This window comes from Myotis yumanensis, unplaced genomic scaffold (assembly GCF_028538775.1).
Source record: "Myotis yumanensis isolate MYYU_CA2020_CCGP unplaced genomic scaffold, mMyoYum1.0.hap1 SCAF_2, whole genome shotgun sequence".
Taxonomy (NCBI): domain Eukaryota; kingdom Metazoa; phylum Chordata; class Mammalia; order Chiroptera; family Vespertilionidae; genus Myotis; species Myotis yumanensis.
In genome coordinates this window covers 7,062,735-7,086,173 of record NW_027223753.1, presented here as the reverse complement: position 1 = coordinate 7,086,173, position 23,439 = coordinate 7,062,735, and the positions used below count along the sequence as shown (strand labels likewise).

Genomic DNA, 23,439 nt, shown 5'->3' with positions numbered 1-23,439 from the left:
CAACGGGGGCGGGACCCACAAGGCCTCCCTGATTGGTCAGGTGAGTGGCAGGGTCCAGATGCGCCTGGGAACGTTACTCCGCGTTCAGAAGCAACAGTTTCAATATTTGGGCGGGACTAACAGCGTTGCTCAACAGTTGATTGGTCAACGTCCGAGGTCAATTTTTTCGGAATAGGGCGGGCTCCTGGGAGGCTGGCTCTGATACTAGGCCACAAGCTGTGTCACGTTTGGCGCAGGCGGGTTCAGAGTCTGGCCCTGACGCTGCCCCTAAGCAGTGGGATGCAGCTGTGGGGTTTTAACCTGGGCGAGCGTGGTTGGCGGCTGGCGAATCATTCTTTCATACTTTTTCTTTTTTAAAAAAATATTTTTTTATTGATTTCAGAGAGGAAGGGAGAGGGAGAGAGAGAAACATCAATGATGAGAATCAATCATTGATCAGCTGCCTCTTGCACGCCCCCCTACTGGGGATCGATCCCAGAGCCGGGCGTGTGCCCTGACCGCTAATCAAACCGGGACTTCCTGGTGGATAGATCGAAGCTCAACCACCGAACCACCCCGGCCAGGCCTTTCATCCTTTCTTTAAAGCATTTATCGTTCTATGCAGTGGGAGTAAGGTTAGAATGAAGAGGCGGCCCTACTTGGAGGAGCAGGTTAAGAAGTGGATACAGTGTGTAAAATATAAGTAAATTTATATAGAGTGCCTACTATTCGCCAGGTATTTCCCCAGCCTCACAAATATGCTTTAAGGTGTGTGGGTTGTTGTTGTTGTTGTTGTTTTTTAATTTATTGACTTTTAGAGAGAGAAAGAGGAAGGGAAGGAGGAAGAGAGAAACGTTGATTTGTTGGTCTATTTATTTATGCACTCACTGATTGCTTCTTGTATGTGTCCTGAAGGGAGATTGAACCTGAAACCTCAGTGGGCTCAGGGACTCCTGGTATTGGCACTTGGCAGGTGGGATTGAGATCACCCCCCCCAACTTGGCCCCACCAGGAGAGGACATATTGCAGGGGTTACCTTGGTTGGCATCCCATGGGAAGGAGGTTCTCTGGGCATTTAGGACATCCACACAGACTTGTGTATGGCATGAATGCTCCTGGCAGCATTAATCATAACTAGTAGCCCAGTGCACGAAATTCGTGCACATTAAAAGGGAATTAATTGCCCTAACCAGTTTGGCTCAGTGGATAGAGCATTGGCCTGCGGACTCAAGGGTCCCAGGTTCAATTCTGGTCAAGGGAATGTACCTTGGTTGCAGGCATATCCTCCAGCTCGCACCCGGCCCACCTCCAGCTTGCAGGCTCGCAGGCTCACTCGCGTGGTATCATTAAATACTCCCAGGGTTTGATTAAGTAATTAAGATCAGGAGGCTCTGGGAGCTGCCAGGTGCCCCCTCTCGAGGTTTTTGCAGAACCAGGTGGGCCAGAGCCTCTGCTCCTGCCCCGGGATGAATCTGCCAAACCTGGCCTCCTCGCAGGCCCCCCACATCCTAGTCCCCCGCTGCGGCTAGGCTGCTGTGGCTGCCATGACACAGGCACAGCACCCGCCCTGCCTCAATCCCTGATGGCCATGATGCCATTGTCCCATTTTTTTAAATTAAATCTTTATTGTTCAGATTATTATAGTTGTTCCTCTTTTTTCCCCCCATAGCTCCCCTCCACCCGGTTCCCATCCCACCCTCTGCCCTTACCCCGCCCCCCCCCCCCACTGTTCTCATCCATAGGTTTACGATTTCTGTCAGTCTCTTCCTGTACCCCCCACACCCCCTTCCTTCTGAGAATAGTCAATCCACTCCCTTTCTATGCCCCTGATTCTATTATATCTTCTTAAAGGATACCTTTCAGCATTTCATATAATACTGGTTTGGTGGTGATGAACTCCTTTAGCTTTCTCTTATCTGTGAAACTCTTTATCTGACCTTCAATTCTGAATGATAGCTTTGCTGGATAAAGTAATCTTGGTTGTAGGTTTTTGCTATTCATCACTTTGAATATTTCTTGCCACTCCCTCCTGGCCTGCATAGTTTCTGTTGAGAAATCAGCTGACAGTTGTCTATTTCTTTCACCAGGTAGGGGAAGTTTTCTGTCATTATTTCTTCAAATAGGTTTTCAATATCTTGCTCTCTCTCTTCTTCTGGCACCCCCATAATTCATATGTTGGTGCGCTTGAAGTTGTCCCAGAGGCTCCTTACACTATCTTCATATTTTTGGATTCTTTTTTCTTTTTGTTTTTCCGGTTGGGTGTTTTTTACTTCTTCGTATTTCAAATATTTGACTTGATCCTTGCAACCCTCTAGTCTGCTGTTGGGAGTCTGTATAATATTCTTTATTTCAGTCAGTGTATGCTTAATTTCTAGTTGGTCCTTTGTCATAACCTCGAGGGTCTCACTAGATTTCTTGAGGGTCTCACTAAATTTATCGGCAGTTTCTAGAAAATTCTTGAAAAACCTTAAAAGTGTGGTTTTGAACTCTATATCCAGTAGTTTGTTTCCTCCATTTCTGTCATTTGTGACCTGTTTCTTTGTCTCTGCATTTTTTATGCTTCCCTGTGTTGATAGAGTGGCTTTCTGTGCTAGCTGTCCTATAGAGCCCAGTCGCTCAGCCTCCCCAATTACCTGGGGTGGACACTCTTGGTGCACCCCTTTGTGGGCTTTGTGCACAGTTTTGTTATAGTTAAGCCTTGATTGTTGTAGGTATCACTAGGAGGAATTGACCTGCAGGCCAATTGGCTGTGAGAATCAGCTGTGTCTACGGTGGGAGAACTCCTGTGCTGGAGACACCCTTCTGGGGCAAGACTTGCTTCAGTGAGGCTTTGGGGCTCACTGAGTCTGCCCCCTGAGTGTGTCCCTTATGGATCTGAGGAGTTGTAATCTGGATGGTTCCACTCTGACCACTGGGTACACTGGCTCTTGGATCTCTAAGGAGGTGCTAATCTAGCCTCTGCCTGAGGCTACCCAGCAGGAACTATAGCAGCCATGGGCAAACTACGGCCCGCAGGCCGTATCCGGCCCGTTTGAAATGAATAAAACTAAAAAAAAAAAAAAAAAAAGACCATACCCTTTTATGTAATGATGTTTACTTTGAATTTATATTAGTTCACACAAACACTCCATCCATGCTTTTGTTCCGGCCCTCCAGTCCAGTTTAAGAACCCATTGTGGCCCTCCAATCAAAAAGTTTGCCCACCCCTGAGCTATGGAGAGATCTGCAGATTCCTCTTCTTAGTTTGGTGTTTGGAGGTGCCCAAATGAGGCCCAGCTGTGAAGCAATGCAAGCTGCTGTGGGGCCTTGAGCCTTCTTTTGGAAGTTCTGTGTCTCTCTGACCCAGCTGCAGTTTGTTAGGTAATTTTCAGATTGCAAAGGGCCAGGCCTTTCATATGCAAAAGCCTCTGCGCACAGATGGGTGGGGCGGAGTCTCAGGGGATCAACAGGGTGGATCAACGTTCTTCCAAGAACACACAGTCCAGTGGCTCTTCGTCATTCCCAACAACAGGAATGCAAGTGAGACTAACAGACTCCATTTCTCACCCCACAGATGAGCACACCGTCCGCAGGCCAGAGGCACTGGGCTGGGCCTGGGAGCAGGTGCTGCACCCTGAGGTGGATGTGGAAGCAGCAGCATCGGGGAGGGATCTGTCTTGTCCCCACAGGTAGGGAGACACAGGGACCTGGCCCGCAGCCCCAGATCAGTAACTCGGTCACACCAGCCACCTGCACAGTGACCTACATATACCATGGCTCCCGGGGCAGAGCCCGCAGGGCAGAGGGTGGGAGGGCCTGGGTTATTGCGCCCGGGGTTGCTGGGACACCAGGCAGCTCTGAGCGAGAGCGAGAGCGAGCTGCTGTGAAGGTCTTCAGAGCATGAGGCCAAGTGAGAAGCAAAATACAGACCTGCAAGGGTGGGGGGAGGAATGTGTCAGCATGTGCTTTTATTTACATAAACAAACAAAAATGATACAGCTGATGAGGGAATGGGTGTGGCAGACATCTTTAAGATCATGCTGAGCTTTGAACTTCAAGCTAACACCTGGCCGGCTGGTGTTGCTCAGTGGATTGAGCATCAATCTGTGAACCAAGAGGTCCCAGGTTTGATTCCCAGTCAGAGCACATGCCTGGGTAGTGGGCTCGATCCTCAGTAGGGGGCATGCAGGAGGCAGCCAATCAATGAGTCTCTCTCATCATTGCTGTTTCTATCTCTCTCTTCCTCTCCCTTCCTCTCTGAAATCAATAATATATATGTATATATATATAAATTTAAAAAAGGAAGAAAGTACTGACACATGCTACAACATAGATGAACCTCGTAAACAATGTGTAGGAATTTAAGCAAGGGAGGAAAATTGTCCATACAAAGACTTGCATATGAATGCTCACAGCTGCTATATCGTAAATGCAAATATCTGTCAAGAGGTGAGTGAATAAACAAATCGTGGGATAAAAATGATACCTGCCCGGCTGGTGTGGCTCAGTGGTTGAGCGGCGACCTATAAACCAAGAAGTCATGGTTGAATTCCTGGTCAGGGCACATGCCCGGGTTGCAGGCTCAATCCCCAGTAGGGACCGTGCAGGAGGCAGCCAATCAATGATTCTCTTCCATCATTGATGTTTCTCTCTCTCTCCCTCTTCCTTCCTCTTTCTCTAAAATCAACAAAAAATTTAGAAAAAAAAATGTTTCATGAAATATTTTTTTGAAGTGCCCAGTCCAAGGCACCATTCTTTCCTCCCTGGAATGTTGTAGTCCCCTCCTACCCAGTTTCCCTGCTTCTATCCTTAATCTCTCTCGTCCACTCTCTATCAGCCTGGGACTTAGGATGTAAGTCAGCTCGTGTCACTCCTCTGCTCAAAACTCCAATGGCCTCTACCTCACTCACAGTAAAAGTCACAGTCCTCACAGTGGCCTGCCAGATCCCAGTCTACCCTCATTCCTTTTCATACCTTACCTGCTACTACTCTCCGCCTCCCTCACTCAGCTCCAGCCACTCTAGTCTCATTTTGTTCCTTGAAGATATTGGACATGCTCCCACCTCAGGGCCTTTGTACATGCTGGTCCCTCTGCCTGGAATGCCCTGCCCAGATATCTACAGGGTTTCATTCAAACGTCTTCTCAGTGACACTTACCCGACTACCACACTATTGTTACACCCTCCCTCCCCTTCGCTGCCTCATTTAATAGCCCTTACCTTCTGATATATTGTGTCTTTCACTGGTGGGTGTCGCCCAGAGGTCCTCAAACTTTTTAAACAGGGGTCCAGTTCACTGTCCCTCAGACATTCCACACATGCGCACTGCGGGCCCGGGATGAGTCGGCTGCTAAGCAGGACAGGCAGCGGCGGCAAAAACACCCGGCGGGCCGGATAGATGTTTTCGGCGGGCCGCATGTGGCCCGAGGGCCGTAGTTTGAGGACACCTGGTTGCCTGTTGTCTGCCTTCCCCCCAACCCATACAAGCTCCATAAAGGCAGGGATTCTTGTCCACCTCATCCACTGCTGTACCTCCAGCACTCAGAACCATGCTAGCTAGCCCATCGTGTGCTCTCAAACATTGCTGAATGAATGGGCTTCCTCATTTCTTTTCTTTTTTTTTTTTTAAATATATTTCTTTATTGATTTCACAGAGGAAGAGAGAAGGAGAGAGAGATAGAAACATCAACGATGAGAGAGAATCATTGATCGGCTGCCTCCTGCACGCCCCCTACTGGGGGATCGAGCCCGCATCCCAGGCATGTGCCCTTGGCCGGAATCGAACCCGGGACCCTTCAGTCCGCAGGCTGACGCTCTATCCACTGAGCCAAGCCGGCCAGGGCGGGCTTCCTCATTTCTAGAGGAAAATGGGCCACTTGGGCTTTTGAGAGCGCTTGGGTTCGTGCACACACATGTGACACATTGTGAGCTCTCAGTAAGAGCTGCCGTTCGTTCCAACCTCAAGCTGAGTCTGACTCAGAGACAGAAGGCCATTCTGCAGGACAGAGTGAATTTCGCTGACCTCTGTGAGGAGGGCCCAGACTTGAAACTGAGACCCTTCCTGGCTACATTCTCTTTGTGATTAAATGGGGTCATGGTTACTGGAGGGCCAAAACTTCCCAGCTCTCAGATTTCCCAGAATTCGCAGTGGACAGATGAGTAGGTTTCGAGAGCACAGGAATGAGTCCGGCCTTGCTGGGAATAACCAACTAGGTGGTGGTGGTGAGGCAACAGAGTATAGAACAGCCTTCTCAAACTGCAGGTGATCACCCCGGAGTAGCTGGTGAACAGTTGAACAGGGTTGCAAACAGCTGCTTAAGGAGAAAATGCCTGTGGATTGCAGGCAGAGAAACGATGGGTTTAAAATTTTTGGTTTCACCTACACGTACGTGTGTACTGGACCATGCTGTGTACCTGACTGTGGGTCAGGAGAAGCAGTTTGAAAGCCACTGGGCTTTGGGAAACTAGGTCTTAGACTCCATCCAACCCGGGCTCCATCACCCCAGCTGCTGAGATTGGAACCCTTGGAAGCCGCCAGCACTACCTACAGGAGTTCCCAGTAGCATTTGTCGTGTCCCCCACACTAGAGCGCTGATAAATGTGTGGACCGTTATCAGGACAGGATTCGTTACCTCAGCCAGTGTCTACTGGGTGCTGGTTCGGAGCCAGGCACTGGTTTAGATGCTTGGCACACATCAGCAAACAAAGAACCTCAGCCCTTCAGGACTTATGTTCTAGCAGGTGGAGGCACATATATGTTAGAGGACGACGGTTAAGAAAAACATGTTGCACATGCTGTAGGCTGAGAGTACTCAGAAGTGCTGGGGAACAGGGAGGAGAGAAGGCTTTCGAGGAAGGTGCTCCGGGTAGAGGCAATGGGGTAACATTTCAGCATATTTGGACGTGACGGAGTTAGGTAGCTGTGGTGAGATCCGGAAGAGCAGGCAGAGGGTCGGGCAGGGCAAAGGCCCTTATGGAGAAGTGTGCTGAGCAATTTCAAGAAACAGCAAGGAGCCGGTGTGGCTCAAACAGAGGCAGCCGAGAAGTGAGGGGCGGTGGGAGGCAGCGCACACCCCAAAAGGCCACGGCAAGGTCTTGGGCCTCCTTCTGGGTGGAACAGGGAACCAGAGCAGTGTTTCGAGCAGAGAAGCAACACGCTCTGAGTTCTATTTCAAATCTATATCGAGGTCACTCTGGCTACTGCCTGGACACAAACACAAGAGGGCCAGGGTGGAAGGAGGGGCCGAGTTAGGGGGCAGTAACCTGGGTCGGAGGAGCGGTAGTTTCGTTTGGAGGGAAGTGGTTTGGGTCTACATGTATTTTGAAGACAGAAACTGGCAGGTTATAGATGAAGAAAACAGCATGGCAATTATCAGAGGGGCAGGGGGTGGGGGGACTTGGGGTGATGAACACACAATACAATATACAGATGATACATTTTATAGAATTGTACCCCTGAAACCTGTATAATTTTTTTGCACCAATGTCACCCCAATAAATTCAATTTAAAAAGGAAAAAAAGAACACCCGACAGGTTTAGATGCAGGACGCGATGATGCCCGGTTTGTGGTCTGGGAGCCTGGGAGGAGGAGGCTGCCACTCACCCCGAGATGGAGGCCTCTGATAGGGACCAGTAGAGCAGGCAGTGGGGGGCCACTGCCCAGGGGCCAGGGTGGCGGACCCAGGAAACTGACTAGTCATGCCCAGCCACTGCTGAGGGCCCTTCAAAGAAGAAGAGGAAGAAAAGGTCACCACCAAGTTCTCAGAAAGCAAGCCAGGGGAGGCCAGTCTGAGTCATGACTTAAGTGAAAAATGAACGGTTTATAGTGAAATCTGTAAAGAAATCACTCGATTTCCTGGTCCTTGAAGATAGGTTACGCCTTTGTTCTTCCGAGAGTACCAGGTTCCTTCCAAGAGTGAGGAGGAACCACAGGCTGGTTACAGAGGGAACTCCCCCAGAACAGGTTAAGGTCATTTTGTTATTATTATTATTATTATTATTTTTGTTAATCCTCACCCAAGGGTATTTTTTTCATTGATTTTTATTTTTTTATTTTATTTTTTTAATATATTTTATTGATTTCTTACAGAGAGGAAGGGAGAGAGATAGAGAGTTAGAAACATCGATGAGAGAGAAACATCGATCAGCTGCCTCCTGCACATCTCCCACTGGGGATGTGCCCGCAACCCAAGTACATGCCCTTGACCGGAATCGAACCTGGGACCTTTCAGTCCGCAGGCCGACGCTCTATCCACTGAGCCAAACCGGCTTTGGCTTTTCATTGATTTTTAGAGAGTGGAAGGGAGGGAGGGGGAGAGAGAGGGAGAGGCACATCGATTGGTTGCCTCCTCATGGGGATCGAAACTTGCAACCCAAGTACATGCCCTTGACCAGGAATCCAACCTTTGACCACTGTGCACACTGGCCAGGGCAAGGTCATGTTATTTATTTATTTTTATTTTTTTATTGATTAAGTTATTACATATGTGTCCTTATCCCCACATTACTCCACACCCCCCCCACTCATGCCCTCACCCCCCTGTTGTCTGTGTCCATTGGTTAGGCCTATAAGCTTGTATATAAGTCCTTCGGTTGATCTCTCCCCCTTACCCCCACCCTCCCCTACCTTCCCTCTGAGGTTTGATGGTCTGATCGAAGCTTCTCTGTTTCTGAATCTGTTTTTGTTCATCAGTTTATGTTGTTGATTATATTCCATAAAAGTGAAATCATGTGTTATTTTTCTCTGACTGGCTTATTTCACTTAGCATAATGCTGTCCAGTTCCATCCATGCTGTTGCAAATGGTAAGAACTCCTTCTTTTTTACTGCAGCATAGTATTCCATTGTGTAGATGTACCAGTTTTTTAATCCACTCATCTACTGATGGGCACACAAGGTCATTTTAAATACTAACCTGCAGACTCGGTTATGTCGGAGGGAGTTTACAGAAGAATAGTAAACTGAGAAGATCCCACAGTGGGTTCCCAACTAGCTTTATTTTCATTTCCAATATTATCAGCAATGATACAGGAGCAATTCAGGCAAATATATCACCTTAAATATATCGGAGAAAAAACTCACTGTCAAGCATGTCTCACTCCAGCAAATGAACATAAACACAGAGAACAAAGTCAGCAGCATTAAATTAAAGTGTCTTTGCCACACTCCTTTCAGAAAGTCTCCCCCGCGGTGTACGTATTTCATTTTACTTATTGTTTAAGTTCAACTTTCATTCATTGCCCAGGGGCTACATTTAAAAAAATTCATGTTTAGTTATATTAAATAATTTCACCCCCAAAGCACAAACTTCATTGGAACTGTGGGACACTGATTCCCTGGCTGTGAGGTGACACCAGCCAGGCCTGCAGGACACTCAGCAAGCCCTCCTACCACACGCCCTTTGCGAAGCCCATCCCTTTGTTCCACACAACAGTGCAGACTGCAGTTTCAAAGACCAGTGGGACCTGGAGGGGACGCCCCTGCGTGGCCACCCATGTGTGCAGAGGCCATCAACTCACATCCCGAGGCCAGAGAGCACGTGGACTCAAAAGGGCAGGACGAGCCCCGCCTCTTGCTGGAAGAGGGGCTGCTTTCTTTCTAGCATGTTCTTTGACCTGCGCTGCAAAGGCTTGTCCCCAAAGGTGGCTCGCCCAGACAGCTAACACACTGGAGACAGGAACCAGCCCCCACTTTAACCACTAACAGCGGAAAACACGTCTCAAAGTTAACAGGAGGAGGCCATGTGTGTCGGTGGGAGGCTCTGGGGATGGGGAGTGCACAGGTGGGGCCCAGGGTTCCCACACTGTCCTTGGCCAGCTGCAGTGTCACCGCAGACTCAGCCCAGAGGATGCTCGGCCAGGGGCGGGTGGGCCAAGCTGGGGGTGGGACATGTCTCTTAAGGGGCACAATAGGGATGCAATCAAGCCGGTGGGGTGACTCTCAGACCCCGTGGGCCCCACAGAGTGAGGTCTAATGGAGGGCCCTGCTCTGCCCCGAATCCACCTTCTCCAGCTGTCGTCCTGAAAGGGGCCCACGCCCCCCGGCCTGCCACCAAGGCCCCTTCCTGCCACCATCTTCCCTTCTACTACATCCTTTAGCACTCTGGACCAAACCACCTCTCACTAATAATAAAACCAGACTACGCAGGCCAAGGACCGAAACTAGAACAAGGTTGACAACGAAGAGCAGGGAGGCCCGCCCCTCCAACGGCACAGGCGTCAGGAGGGGCACAGCCCTCCACACACAAGCTCCCCTAAGCTACTCTCACCACTGCCATCAAATCGCCTCTGCAGCATCCTCCTCCCCCTCGTGGCACAGGCCCACCTCACCCAAAACCCAGGGCATGCGCACCGAGCCCCACCAACGCGTGTCTGAGAGGCTCGGCGCACGGACAAAGCACGAAAGCTGAAGGACCGACCGACACAAGCGCAGTCCTTCTGGGACAGAACCACGCCAATGCGATCTGGGAAGAAAATCCCAGAGTCCTTAGAGTGGCCTTTTCTGCGGGTGTGCTGGGCGCAAGGAGCACAGGTGTGCAGGGCCGGCATCAGTGTTGGAGGAGGGTGTGAGGGCTCCAGGCAGGCATGCGGTGAGGCTGGGAGCCAGGACCTTACCCAGCACCCAGTGATGCTCAGTCAAGTGACTCTGACAAAGCAGAGAGGACTCGACTTGATTCCTCGGTGTCACACTGTCGTCGTTTAAAAAGTCTCCTCTAGGGGGTGAGCCGGAAAATCTCCCGCAGCAGCAGGCGAAGGAGGGGGAAAGCGACTAGTGTTGAAGGGCTCCAAACAGTGAGACACCGGTGCTTTCATTCTCATGGCGGCGGCCAGACAGGAGCAGCCCTGGAGGTGTCCCATCGGCTGGCAGCGCCGCCCTTCTCCACACAGGCTCCGGCTCCGGCTCCGGGCTGCCACTATCTGCTGGGCTGCAGGTACTGGTGCATGAACATGTTGAGTTCACTGTCCATCCAACCACCTTTATTCCTGCAGAGAAATGATTTCCAGCGGTGACAGCTGATAATAATAGGTAATACTAGCATTATATGCCAAGCTATTCTTGGCACAAAAACCCCTCCAAAACCCTTCTTACACACGAGGAGAGACTTTCCAAGCTGCAAGCTGTGTCTGCTTCACCCTGGGACCACGGACCAGGCCCTGAACTGGTGGGAACTCTGCTTCGCTGCCTGTCCATCTCAGGTTCATCCTGTCCCCAGTGGCTGACCAGCAGCAGACACTCCCCACATGTACCCTGCTAGTTCCCCGGGGATGAGTGTGTCCCTGGAAAATGGCTGCCCCAGGGGTGGGCGGGGAGGGCACATGGACACAGTCAGGGGGGGGAAGTCCACTTCCCTGGGTTGGGGCCCGTGCCAATGACGCAGCTCCTGGGTGCTGCCCCCAGGGGCGGGGGCAGGAAGCACAAGGTCCCCGTGAGCTGATGCTATCTCAGGCTGAGCGGCCGGGGACTCGTGCCGAGCACACACATTCAGCTCTGTGGCTGCATCATGAAACCTGACTATTTTATAGACGGGAAGCAGTGAGGCACAGGAAAGCTCAGTGATTGGCCAGAACACAAGTGCCTGGACCAGAACCCAGGACCCCTGGCTCCTCAGATCAATATCCTCTCCAGCTGTTTCGACAGACCTGTGCAGATCTGGGTTCCTATCTGGTTTCTGCCAGTTACGTGCCACCTAACCCGCTTCCCTGTGGGTAAATGCTGGCTTCCCCCCTTTCCTGAGCTCAGAGAGAAACGGACTAAAATGCATGCGGGGGCCTAGCCCAGTGTCCCCAGCACACAGTGGACAGTCAAGGACAGAAAAGGCTGCTGAAGGCTGAGCAGAGCAGTTCAGGTCAAGTGCCCGAGACGCTGCAGTTGAGAAGGTGCCAGTGAGCTGTAACCCTACAGCCCCACACCGCCTGGTTCCTCTGCTGCCACCACGGCCGTGACTGCCAGTGCCGGGGGACAGTGCTGGCACCACACCTGGTCTTACACGGGAAAAGCTAAATCCCCGCCAGGAGCTGTGTGCTCGTGACACACACACAGCCCACACCGCCCAGGCCTCCTCACCTGAGCAGCTTTGCCTTGCTCTGAAGTGAAACAAGAACCTCGATCTTCTGGTTCATAGCAGCAATCTCCTGCTCCAGGTTCTCCCGGGTGACATCCACTTGCTGGCACAGATGAGCAAAAGTCCCAGACAGTTCCCTGCGGAGGAGAGAGTCGGGATCAACCGGGCGAAGTGGCTGTTTTAGAGAACAAAGGTGGTGACTAAATCCGACCAACCTAGAGTCGGGCAGCCGCCAGGCCTGTCGCCTGCTGGCAGCTCTGCCCTGCACCAGTCCTGTTCGGTAGAGCCCTCCTACCCCATGCTGAGACCATGCACGTCACAACCAGCACACACACTCACTATCACCACCGTGTCAGAACCAGGAGTGCAGGGCATCATATCGTGAGACTAGGATTGAGATCTTGGCTCTTCTGCTAATCAGCCTAGTGACCAGGGACAAGTGACTACTCTTTAAATCTCCATTTCTCCATTTTGAAAAGGCAAATGCCAAGAAAAATGCCTGCCTCTAAAGGCTGGAGGAGCAAACGCCGAGGGCGTGCCACACGGCAGCTAGCATGCACCCCACCACCAGACCCAGCGATCCACTCCCACCCGACCAGAGTTGTGTCAGGACGGATGAGCTTGTGCCTCAGAACTTCAAAGCTGCATCCAAACTACAAGCCTTTAAGCCAGGGGTGGGCAAACTTTTTGACTCGAGGGCCACAATGGGTTCTTAAACTGGACCGGAGGGCCGGGACAAAAGCATGGATGGAGTGTTTGTGTGAACTAATATAAATTCAAAGTAAACATCATTACATAAAAGGGTACGGTCTTTTTTTTTTAGTTTTATTCACTTCAAACGGGCCGTAGTTTGCCCACGGCTGCTTTAAGGCAACCTTTAAAGTAACGTCCCTCATCTGTCCAGTCCTCCTTCCTTAGGGAACCAGACTCTCAGGTGGTCCCAGGTCAGGACACAGGTGTCCCTGGAGATGCCACTCCCCATCCCCGGCTGCAAGGTAGCACCGCACGGCTGAAGGTCAGGGTTGGATGGTGCTCAGGACCCAATGGTCTCCAGGTTAGAAAGGACCCAGAGGGAAGCCTGAACCGTGGGAGCTGGTGCTGGCTCAGGGCTGCCGGCCACTCACTGCTGGACTTGGTGGCTGCAGTTGGAGCCGGTGTAGCTGATGATGAGCTGCAGCTTCTCGCTGGCGTACTCCACAAACTGGCGCTTGAAGGCCCTCTCCTTGGCCTTAGTGGTCCAGGTCAGACGCTCGTAGACATAGAGGAGGCCATAGAGTCCAAAGGACAGGGCGATGAGCCGCCAGCCCACCGCCTTCCACACCTGCAGAGGCAAAACTGTCAGCTGAGGCTCCCACCGTCCATCCTCTCAGCCCGTCCCTGCCAGGACTTTCCCAAGAGCCCGTCAAGGGGCCTTCGTGCCTCGACTCAAAACACCTCTTTCAACATCTCCTTTAACCCCACTGAGGCCAAAAGAGCAGGGACCGGCTACAGTTTAAAATAAGGGTCCTAGCCGGTTTGCTCAGTGGATGGAACATTGGCCCATGGACTGAAGGGTCCCAGGTTCAATTCTGGTCAAGGGCATGTACCTAGGTTGCAGGCTCAATCCTCAGCCCTGGTCAGGGCGTGTGTGGAAGGCAACCAATCGATGTTTCTCTCTCACATCCATGTTTCATTCTCTCTGTCTCTCCCCCTCCTTTTTACTTTCTCTAAAAATCAATGGAAAAATATCCTCAAGTGAGGATTAACCAAAAATAAAAAATAAGGGAAACTTGGTGTTTGCACACATGAGTTATGCAAAACAGTGGGTAGGGGTACAGGTCCAGGCACACGGAATTTTCTTTTTTTAAATCCTCACCTGAGGACTTGCTTACAGAGGAAGGGAGAAAGAGAAATACCAGTACGAGAGAGAAACTGGTTGCCTTCCGTACGTGCCCTGACCTGGGATTGAACCCGCAACCTAGGTATGTACCTTGACTAGGAGCAGAACTGGCAACCTTTTGGTACACAGGACGAGCTAAACCAGCTGAGCCATTCAGCCGGGCAGCACACAGAATTCTTGAGGATCAACGTTCTGATGACACTGACAAGTCACATTCCACGCATCGCTCCCCAGCAGATGGCTCCTTTTTGTCCTGTTTGTAGCACTTTGCTTCAAGGCAGTGTGGCTACATTCAAAGAGCACTGGACTTGGAGCTGGAAATTGAGGCTCCAGGGCTGCCTGCCATCCTGGCTGTGTTTCTGTGCACTTGTTTCCCCCAAAACCAGCATAACGGTCTTCACCAATTCACAGGTTGTTTGGGTAAAACGAGATGTTGTAAAAGGGTTACATAGCCATCAAGGGTCAGGGTCTCAGCGAATGACCCTCTGCCAGGTCACCTCTGCGGAAGAACCAGAACATGTGCCTCTGCGGACCGGGAGGGAGAGGGGCCTCGGGGGCCTCACCCTGGTCTTACAGGCTGAGAAGGCAATTTTGTTAGTTACATTCAGCCACCATTTCTACAAATCAAATGTCCGTAATAGAGTGAACTCGCCCACGTCATCAAGAACATTCAAGGTAGCCCTGGCCGGGTAGCTCAGTTGGTTGCAGCATCATCCCCATACACCAAGGCTGTGGGTTTGATCCCCAATCAGGGCACATACAAGAATCAACCAATGAATACATAAAGTGGAACGAATCAATGTTTCTCTCTCACACACGCACTCTTAAAATCAACAACAACAACAAAAAAAAAAGAAAGAAAGAGCCGTGGCCAGTGTGGCTCATTTGGTTGAGCGTTGTCCTGAAAGGCTGCTGGTTCGATTCCCGGTCAGGGCACATGGCCGAGTTGTGGGCTCGATCCTCAGTAGGGGCCATGCAGGAGGCAGCCAATCCAAGTTTCCCCATCATATCAATGTTTTTTTCTCTCTTTCTCCCTCTCCCTTCCTCTGTCTCTAAAAAATCAATAAAAAATCTTGTTAAAAAATGTAAGCTTAAAAAAAGAAAATAATTCAAGGTATAAGTTATCTTGGCTGCAGTGTCTCTTGGATCAGGAAGTACAGGAGACCCCAGTTATCAAGAAGGCAGCCTGCACCCCTAGCTGGTTTGGCTCAGTGGATAGAGCGTCGGCCTGTGGACTGAAGGGTCCCTGGTTCGATTCCAGTCAAGGGCACATGCCCAGGTTGCAGGCTCAATCCCCAGTAGGGGGCATGCAGGAGGCAGCCAATCAACGATTCCCTCTCATCATTGATGTTTCTCTCTCTCTCTCCCTCTCACTTCCTCTCTGAAATCAATAAAAATATATTTTTTTAAAAAGAAGGCAGCCTGCAATCTCAGGCCTTAGGGTAGAAAGCAAAGGGCCATAAAACCAAGAGATGGAGAGACAAGGTTGGGCTTGGCCTCTTTTGCATTAAACCCTTTCAAGTTTTGCTCTTGGTTTTCTTGCCTACAAATGAGACACTCCTGGAACCCACCTCTCTAGAACCCAGGCCTGTCAATTTCTTGGGTCACTTTCCTACCCACCATGCAATGCAGGCCCTACAGGGGAAAGAGCACAGCCTTAGAGTTAGATGGGGCCAGAGCTCAAAGCCTGCAAGGTAATCAGTCTTTCCTATCTGTCAAATGGGAATGGAGCTACCCTAAATGCCAGCTGAGTGAGGCAAACAGGTCAGTAAGTATATATACTAAAGGGCTGAGGCTGCACACTGGCACAGATCAGTGAAGAGAACACTCAGTCTCTGATGGGGGTGAACAAGCTGTGCCACACAGGGACCACCAGGACTGTGCCCCTCAGTCAGCCACCTGTCCTCCCACCTCCCACCCCTCCCGAGCAGGGCTTGTCACTGACCACTCCTCCAACAACCAGGATGCCCATGGAGGTCCTGGACGTCAGGGAGGCCAGGCCAGTGACCATGGAAACCATGAGTTCTTCTTGGGCGAGGGAGCCCTGAGGCAGAGGGGGCATGCTGGGGTTGGCTGGCGTCAGAGGGATGGGACGCTGAACCTGAAGAGAGAAACAAGGAGAGGACTAAGAAAAATGGGGCTCATTCAATGAAACCTTCAGTGACCCTCAAAGCTAGGGGTCCTGAAACAAGGACAGGGGTGGCTTTCCAATTTCCAAAAGGCCAACAGGTTGCGAAGAGGATTTGAGCTTCAGAGCTGACCTGCTAGCCCAAAGGTGAGCACTGTGGGATACCCCGAAATGTGAGCAGTGGCCACCTTGGAAGGCTTCAGCATCCCAAAGCGTGGGACATGTACCAAGAGTAGCACGTGCAACAACTAAAGTACAATACAGAGAGGTGGTGTAAAAATCTCAGTTTTAAAATGGAATATGGAGCCCCGGCCGGTGGCTCAGGTGGCTGGAGCATCATCCCTTACATCAAAAGGCTGCAGGTTTGGTTCCCGGTCAGGGTGCATACAGAAGGCAAGCCATGAATGTTTCCATCTCACATTGATGTTTCTCTCTCTCCCTTCCCCTCTCTCTAAAATCAATAAACATATCCTTGGGTGAGGAAAAATATTTTTAATGGCATATGGAGAGATATTTTATGTCATTCAGGTTTAAGTTATGTATTATTATAATGGTTAAAGATATTTACTTTAATGTAATTTAATAGTAGTAATATGCATTAGAAAAAAAATACAGCCCTAGCTGGTTTGGCTCAGAGGATAGAGCATCAGCCTGTGGACTAAAGTGTCCCGGGTTTGATTCTGGTCAAGGGCACATGCCTGGGTTGTGGGCTTGATCCCCAGTAGGGGACCTGCAGGAGGCAGCTGATCAATGAATCTCTCTCATCATTGATGTTTCTATCTCTCCCCCTCCCTTCCTCTGTGAAGTCAATAAAAATATATTAGAAGAAAGAAAGAAAGAAAAGAAAAAAGTACAGCTAGCATTTGCAACTTCACAAACATCAGTGCTCAGGATACGGCCAGCGTGGATGTGGGAGCACTGGGACCGTGGGCCTCCCGCACGCCCAGGTAAGGGGCTGTGCTTGCCTGGTCGTTGTAGCCCATCAAGGCCCGGCGGCTGTTCTTGGGGCCCAGGAACCTGTTCACCAGCATGGTCCACCCGAGAGAAAAATGGAACTCGATGTCCTCCTGAAAGTCAGCACACAGCTTGTCACAGTTCAGGTCGTAGCTGAGGGAGAAGCACTGCCGAGGGACCAGCATGTCAATCTGACTCCGCACGGACGCAGGGAGGAGGGGTTTCAGGCCGTCTGTCAGGAAGAGAACGGGGAGAGCACCTCAGCTCCGCGTGCCGCACCAGGGCCGAGGCTTGGAACGGGAGCCCGCAGCTATGGCCAAGGACACTGATGGTTCTGCCCAGAACCAGGCCCGATGAGTGGGCTGTGGGTCCGGGGGTGCCACACTCGGGCGGGCAGGCCAGCTCTCCCAGGGGGGCAGGTCTGGGCTCCACCCCTGCTAACACTATGCCTCACGTGGGTTAAGGGGCAGGCCCCGCAGCCGGTGACGGTCCCGTGTGGTAACACAAGACGGCTCCGGAGGCTGCGTGTGGAGTGAACTCATGACATCACCCAGAACCTGAAGGCATCGAGTTGACTCATCATCAAAGGTGACAGATAGGAAAGGTGGTCTCTGCCGCCTGGCCCCCAAGCCGCGTTCCCTGCACTCACCGATCATCTCCTGCTGCATGGTCTGCAGGGAGCCGGTGATGGCCGTGGAGCAGCGGTCGGACATGTTTCGGCCCAGTCCTTCCTCTATGTGGCGGTGCAGTTCCTGCAACCAGACGAGAGGTTGTGGAAAGAAGCACCCCAGTCAGGACTTCCTTCTGGGGGCCAAAGGGCAAGGAGATGGAGGCTGGTCAGCCCGTGCCCCGGGAGCTGACATGGGCGAGCTGAGTGAGGCCTGGTCCCGTCTCCCCGGCTGAGAGGTCCTGACAGACCAGCAGGGACTGAATCACGGCTGCTTGGAGATGCCACCCAGTAGCCAAAAGGATCGAGGGGTGCTTAATGCGAGCACTGCTGCTAATGACTCACATTCTTATAAACCTTGAGGACGACGGGAGAAGGGTGGAAGTCCATCTGGTACTCGTCCACCAGCACAGAGAGGCGCCTGATCTCCTCGGCCATCGCCGTGGACACCTATAGAAGGAAACATCAGGGATCGAGAAAGAACGTGCCCAAATCTGCACTGGGAGAGTGTCTAAAGGGAGTCTCCGGTTCCAGATCCTTATCCCCCACCACGCCAGCCGTCTCCTCCGCTCGTCATGGAATTAAAGCGTTTGAGGTAGAAGGGATGTGAGAGGTTGGCTGACTGGATGCTCATCTAAGATCTGGAGAAGGTGCCCTGCCCAGTGGACCCGGCGAAGGCGCTGCGTGCGGGAACCAGGGCCACGGGCTCCTCCTGCAGGCTGAGGAGGCCCTCGGTGAGGAGGTCTGCTTTTCCACTTTTCCACCCTGGACCCTGCTCTGAATCGGACCCGTTTCTCACCTGCCTTTCGACTTCCTCCGTAATCTGCTTAATCCGCAGTTTGTAGTCTTGCGCCAAGAGCTCCAACTGTTTGTCAATAAATGTCAGCCGCTCCTGCCGCTCCTCGCGCATTTCCAGGCAGTAAACCCTGAGAGAGAGGGCTGGTTACAAGACCCAGGCCCCCAAGCCACTAAACAGAGGAGCGAGAGAGGCTGCCGGAAAGCCTGGGTGGGCCCAGCTGTGGTCCTGGCCGCAGTGAGGCCCGGGGCCTTGGCAGTGTCACTCACACATGCAGGTATGTGCTCATCCCCTTCCCGGGAAGAGGGAGAGATGGCCCAACCACTCACTCTCGGGTCTTCCATTAGGAAGACGTGGTGACAGCGGGGGAGATGCCTGCAAGGGGTTTGGAACAAGTGCTACCAAGTAACAGAGGGAAAAAATGCTCAACCCCACTCCTCTGCGGTACTCTCCTCCAAGAAGCCTGGCAAAACTCACCCAGTCCCAAGCAGTGTGAGGGCCAGGAAACAGGGTTCCAGCACATATGCTGGTGGGACTAGGAATGGGCTTAGATGTTTCAGAAAGCAACCAAGTCAAACTGGGTAAAACTGAAAATGCACGTACCTAAAATGAACGGTCCTACCTCCCAGAATTATTCCCAGAAAGGAGGGCATCAATGTGCCTGGGGGGCCTGTAAATGGTGTCCACTGCAGCATGGTTTGCAACAGCAAAAAAATAAAATCTAAAAAGCAGTCAACGGGCCCCTAGCTGGTTTGGCTCAGTGGATAGAGCATCGGCCTGTGGCCAATGAAGGGTCCTGGTTTCAATTCAGTCAAGGGCACGTACCTCGGTTGCAGGCTCGATCCCTGGCCCTGGTTGGGGCCCCTTTTCAGGAGGCAACCAATCGATGTGTCTCTCTCACATCAATGTTCCTCTCTCTCTCTTTCCTCCTTCTCCCTTCCACACTCTAAAAAAAAAAAAAAAAGGGGGAAAAAAAAAGGAAAAAAAAAAAGGAAAAATATCCTCTGGTGAGGATTGACAAAAAAAAAAAAAAAAGCAGTCAATGGGAAATGAGGTATTCTCAATCCACATGGCGTTCTCTCTAGCAGTTAACAGTCACAGCTCCTAACACATGTACCCACAGATGAAGGCAAAGGAGAGGTGAGTGAAAGACTGCGCAGGAACCCAGAATGACGCTGTGGCTGTACGTTCAGAGCATACCCAAAGCAACACTACATGTTCCTCAGGGTTTACGCAAACAGTTCTTACATGGACGATAGGGCTACACACCAGATCATGGTCATGGTCGCCTTGGAGGGGTGAGCAGAGTGACACTGGGTCAAGGGACTGAAGAATCAAAGGCACTTCCATTTTTTTGTGTTTTAACTTAAAAATATAAAGAAAACACTATCAATTCTGTGTGGTGGTAGCAAGGTGCTTTCATCTTTGTGCCTTCCTATATTTTAACATCTCTCCAAAAAAAGGTTATTTTTAAAATGTGTTCTGCTTCGGGCTCTGAGAATGGCTGTAGTGTCCGGGGCAGCTCTGGGCCAGGCCTCCAGCATGAGCTGGTGAGGGTGGCATTTCAGGGCGCCATGCTGCACAGGCCCGGTGGGACAGACCACCAACGGTCCCCTCACCAGGCTGCTCCGCGTACATCTAGTGAGGCCTGGCGGCTGGGGAAGGGCACAGGCATGGGAACCCAGAGACGGCTCCGCTGGCAGGGCTCTGCCCCTGGCCCATCGTCCCAGGCAGGGGGTGAGGCGGTCACTTCCCAGCATCCCCTCTTCACGCAGGCCTGCCCGAGGTCCCGGGTCCTTACCGCTGCTCCTGAGCCGCGATGTGCAGAGAGTCCATGATGAGGCGAACTGCTTCCGCGATCTGCTTGGCCCGGACCGTGTGCTGCTCGAATTTGGTCTTCACTGCAGACTGGGAGATGCACTCCTGGAACAGACAAGAGGTGCTGAGGAGGCACGTCGGCCACCAGCCAGGGCCAGGCTCTGGTTTCACTGCCAGGGACGTGGCCGGTGACAGCTGGGAAGCCCAGAGGCACCAGAGACCAGAATCAAAGGACTCACCTCAAACCTCCTCTCAAAGTTCTGAAACTCAAGCATCCTCACTTGAAAGCCCTCTGCAAGAGCGCCCCCTAGGAGAACTGCATGTTAGTCTGGAAATAGCTGCGCAGGGAGGAAAGTGAAAACCCACAAAGCCACCCCAATGCGACACTTGGCTAAACACTGGGGGGAGCAAAGAGCTGCTCACACAGGCTCTTCTCACCACATCCTTCTCAGAACTATTTTCTGTCGGCTGACAGCATGAGGCCAAACCTCTCAAACATTAGGGAAAAGAGGAAGTTGGTCTCACTGTCACCTCCTTCGGGCATGCCCTGGGCCTTCTGGATCCTGGCGTTGAGCGCCTCCTTGGCAGACACAAAGAAGATGCGGTCTCCAGCCTGGCCTCGATCCACCACGCCCAGCTCATCCACCAGGAAGCTGGTGCAACGCTCCATGTGCTGCCGCCGCACCTGGAGCCCAAGCAGAGGGGTGTCTGTGACCAGGGGAGGCAGGAGAAACATCTCCCACCATTTGTGCTCTCTAGTCACCAAGCCCCCCAGAAGCATTATGGCCATGGGAGTTTCCTAGGGGATGGCCTGCCAAAGGCATTTTATGCATATGTAAGCAGAAATGCTAACACATGCCTCAAGCCGCCTCTGGTGAGGGCCTAACCAGTGTCTCACTTTCGTGCCCCAGAATGAAAGGAACTGGAGTTGAGAAACCTCCACCTGGGCTCTATGCTGACAACCGAGTCCTCCAAGGCCTATTTATGAAATGACTGGGCACCATATACAATCCTGTCTAGCTCTGAAGTCTAGGGTTCTACTACTAGAACTTACAAATGCCAACAGCCTCTTGGGCCACCTGCCGCAGCTTTCTCCGTGTTGAGAGATTTCATCCCTGCAGTGATTCCATTACATCCACCTCACAGGTGAGGAATTTGCCAAAGTCACACTGGCCAATGTCAGCCCGCGGACTGCACACTTTTTCATCCCTTATTACCAATCTGTGACTCCTGTTTCTTTCATCTCACACATGAACCAATTATTCTTCTCCCACTTTTAAGCCTCCTTCCTGGATATCTTCCTAGAGCTGAGCCGGTTCTATGATGATTAATCCTTTATGAACCAAAGTGAGCACAGGCCCCAGACAAGGGTGCAGCTGCTGTGCTGGGGACGCTCTGCAGACCTGGATGAAATCCTCTAAGAGTGGAGGGTCTGGGAAAGTGACTGGCAGGTGAAGAGAGTGTTTAAAGCCGGCAGAAGACCCCACAGTGACCCGAGGGAACCCTTGGGAAATCTTTGGTGATGAAATTCCTTCAGGAAAGGCGTGAACCTGATGCAGCCTGGGCGTGCACGAAGGGGCCCCGGGCACCCATGTGGGGTGGCAGTCCCCAAACTGCTGAACAAAGAGGCACCAACCTCCTCCATGTACTCGGGCTCTGAGGCAGACGCATCCCAGCGGTTGTTCAGAATGAAGATGTTGGGGCGGGACAGGCGCTCGCTCACCTTGTGGAAGAATTGCTTTTCCTGCACGAGAGGGAAAGACCTCAGTGGAGGAGGGGCCCAGCCAGCCAAGGCCCTGGGAGCGTGGGAAAGGCGGAGGAGGGGTTACCGTCTGCATCAGGGTAGACTCCGAGTTGGCCACCAGCACAAACACATCAGCGTCCAGGCAAAACTTGTCAATCCAGCTGTCCAGCTCTGTGGTGACATCGATGCCGGGGCTAGAGGTGACAGGGTTAAACCGATATCAGGCACACAGACCATGGGTCCTGTTCTTCCTGCTGTGGCAGACCTGAGGCAGCCAAGCAAGGGAAGGAGACGGCGATAAGAGGGGAGAAAAATGTCATCCCTTCCTGAAGGGACTTTTACTTTTCATTTCAGAACATTCCAGGTAATCCGAACATGTGTTTCCTGCCGCGTGCATCTATCACTGTTACAAAAACATAATGATTTATAATTTCACTCTGGAGATAAACAATTAAGGTGAAGTGCTGCCCTGGCCACGTAGCTCACTTGGTTAGAGCGTCACCACAATACACCAGGGTTGCGGGTTCAATCGCCGGTCAGGGCACATATAAGATCAAACCAATGAATGTATAAATAAGTGGAACAACAAATTGATGTTTCTCTCTCTCTCAAATTAATAATTTAAAAAAAGGTGAAGTGTTATATCCATGAGAGTCCAATAAGCACTATAGTACGGTATTTCTTGGTGTAGTTGCAACCTGCCCACAAAGCAGGAGCAAAGTGCTCCTTCAGCAGAAATAAAGTACAACACGGACCCCGCCCCACACACACACGTACTAACATTGGGCTGAGGCTTTGGCCACCCCTCCCAGCCCTCCTCACAGGCCATCACTGGCACATCTTCAGGGCACTGATGCCAATGGGTACCGGAACCAGACCCCGGAGGAAATCCAAGAGGCAGGGGGATTTGGTAGAGCCAATACATAAGCAGAGCAAGGACAGGGCCCAGGGGACATTGGCTTGATGATCCAGAAATGGGACTCCTGGCCCTCTAGGCTTGGACCTCCTAGGGGGGCACCTTCCCTCTCACCTGTCCATCAGCACGAGGTCATCCTTCAGCAGCGGGCACTTGGAGTTGGGCCACATCACACTCACCAGGCTGCCGGCGTGCAGCTGCTCATCCTGGTGGAGGGCATGCGCCAGCTGGTTCACAGTCTGATGGGCGGAGGGGAGGGACGTTCAGGGCCGAGGACCAGCCCCAGCCAGACTCCTGTGCTGCCTGGCATGGCACAGTGGCCTGAGACTGCTGGCCACTTGCTTCCCCTTTCCTTTCATTTCACACATAAAAAGTCAAGAGTTGCCCTAGCCGGTTTGGCTCAGTGGATAGAGCGTCGGCCTGCGGACTGAAGGGTCCCAGGTTCGATTCTGGTCAAGGGCATGTACCTTGGTTGCAGGCACATCCCCAGTGGGGAGTGTGCAGGAGGCAGCTGATCGA

The 23,439-nt window shown here is 51.8% G+C and overlaps 1 protein-coding gene across 5 annotated transcripts in view; it reads right to left on the bottom strand.

Annotated features, from left to right (window-relative positions):
• Window positions 1-8,934: 8,934 nt before the first annotated feature.
• Window positions 8,935-23,439, bottom strand: part of MFN2 (mitofusin 2) — a 30,613-nt gene continuing 16,108 nt past the window's right edge. For 4 of the 5 annotated variants that reach the window (XM_070404099.1, XM_070404098.1, XM_070404097.1 and 1 more), the window contains 14 exons: window positions 23,035-23,159; window positions 22,090-22,198; window positions 21,897-22,004; window positions 20,786-20,945; window positions 20,500-20,567; window positions 20,244-20,365; window positions 18,446-18,572; window positions 17,992-18,096; window positions 17,629-17,731; window positions 16,991-17,211; window positions 15,843-15,998; window positions 13,143-13,339; window positions 12,021-12,155; window positions 8,935-10,939 (listed from right to left, as the gene is read on the bottom strand). In XM_070404099.1, coding sequence (XP_070260200.1) covers window positions 10,870-10,939; window positions 12,021-12,155; window positions 13,143-13,339; window positions 15,843-15,998; window positions 16,991-17,211; window positions 17,629-17,731; window positions 17,992-18,096; window positions 18,446-18,572; window positions 20,244-20,365; window positions 20,500-20,567; window positions 20,786-20,945; window positions 21,897-22,004; window positions 22,090-22,198; window positions 23,035-23,159 — 1,806 coding nt within the window. In that variant the 3' untranslated portion in view covers window positions 8,935-10,869. The remainder of the gene's footprint in view (window positions 10,940-12,020; window positions 12,156-13,142; window positions 13,340-15,842; window positions 15,999-16,990; window positions 17,212-17,628; window positions 17,732-17,991; window positions 18,097-18,445; window positions 18,573-20,243; window positions 20,366-20,499; window positions 20,568-20,785; window positions 20,946-21,896; window positions 22,005-22,089; window positions 22,199-23,034; window positions 23,160-23,439) is intronic. The other variant, XM_070404100.1, reaches the window with a different exon arrangement.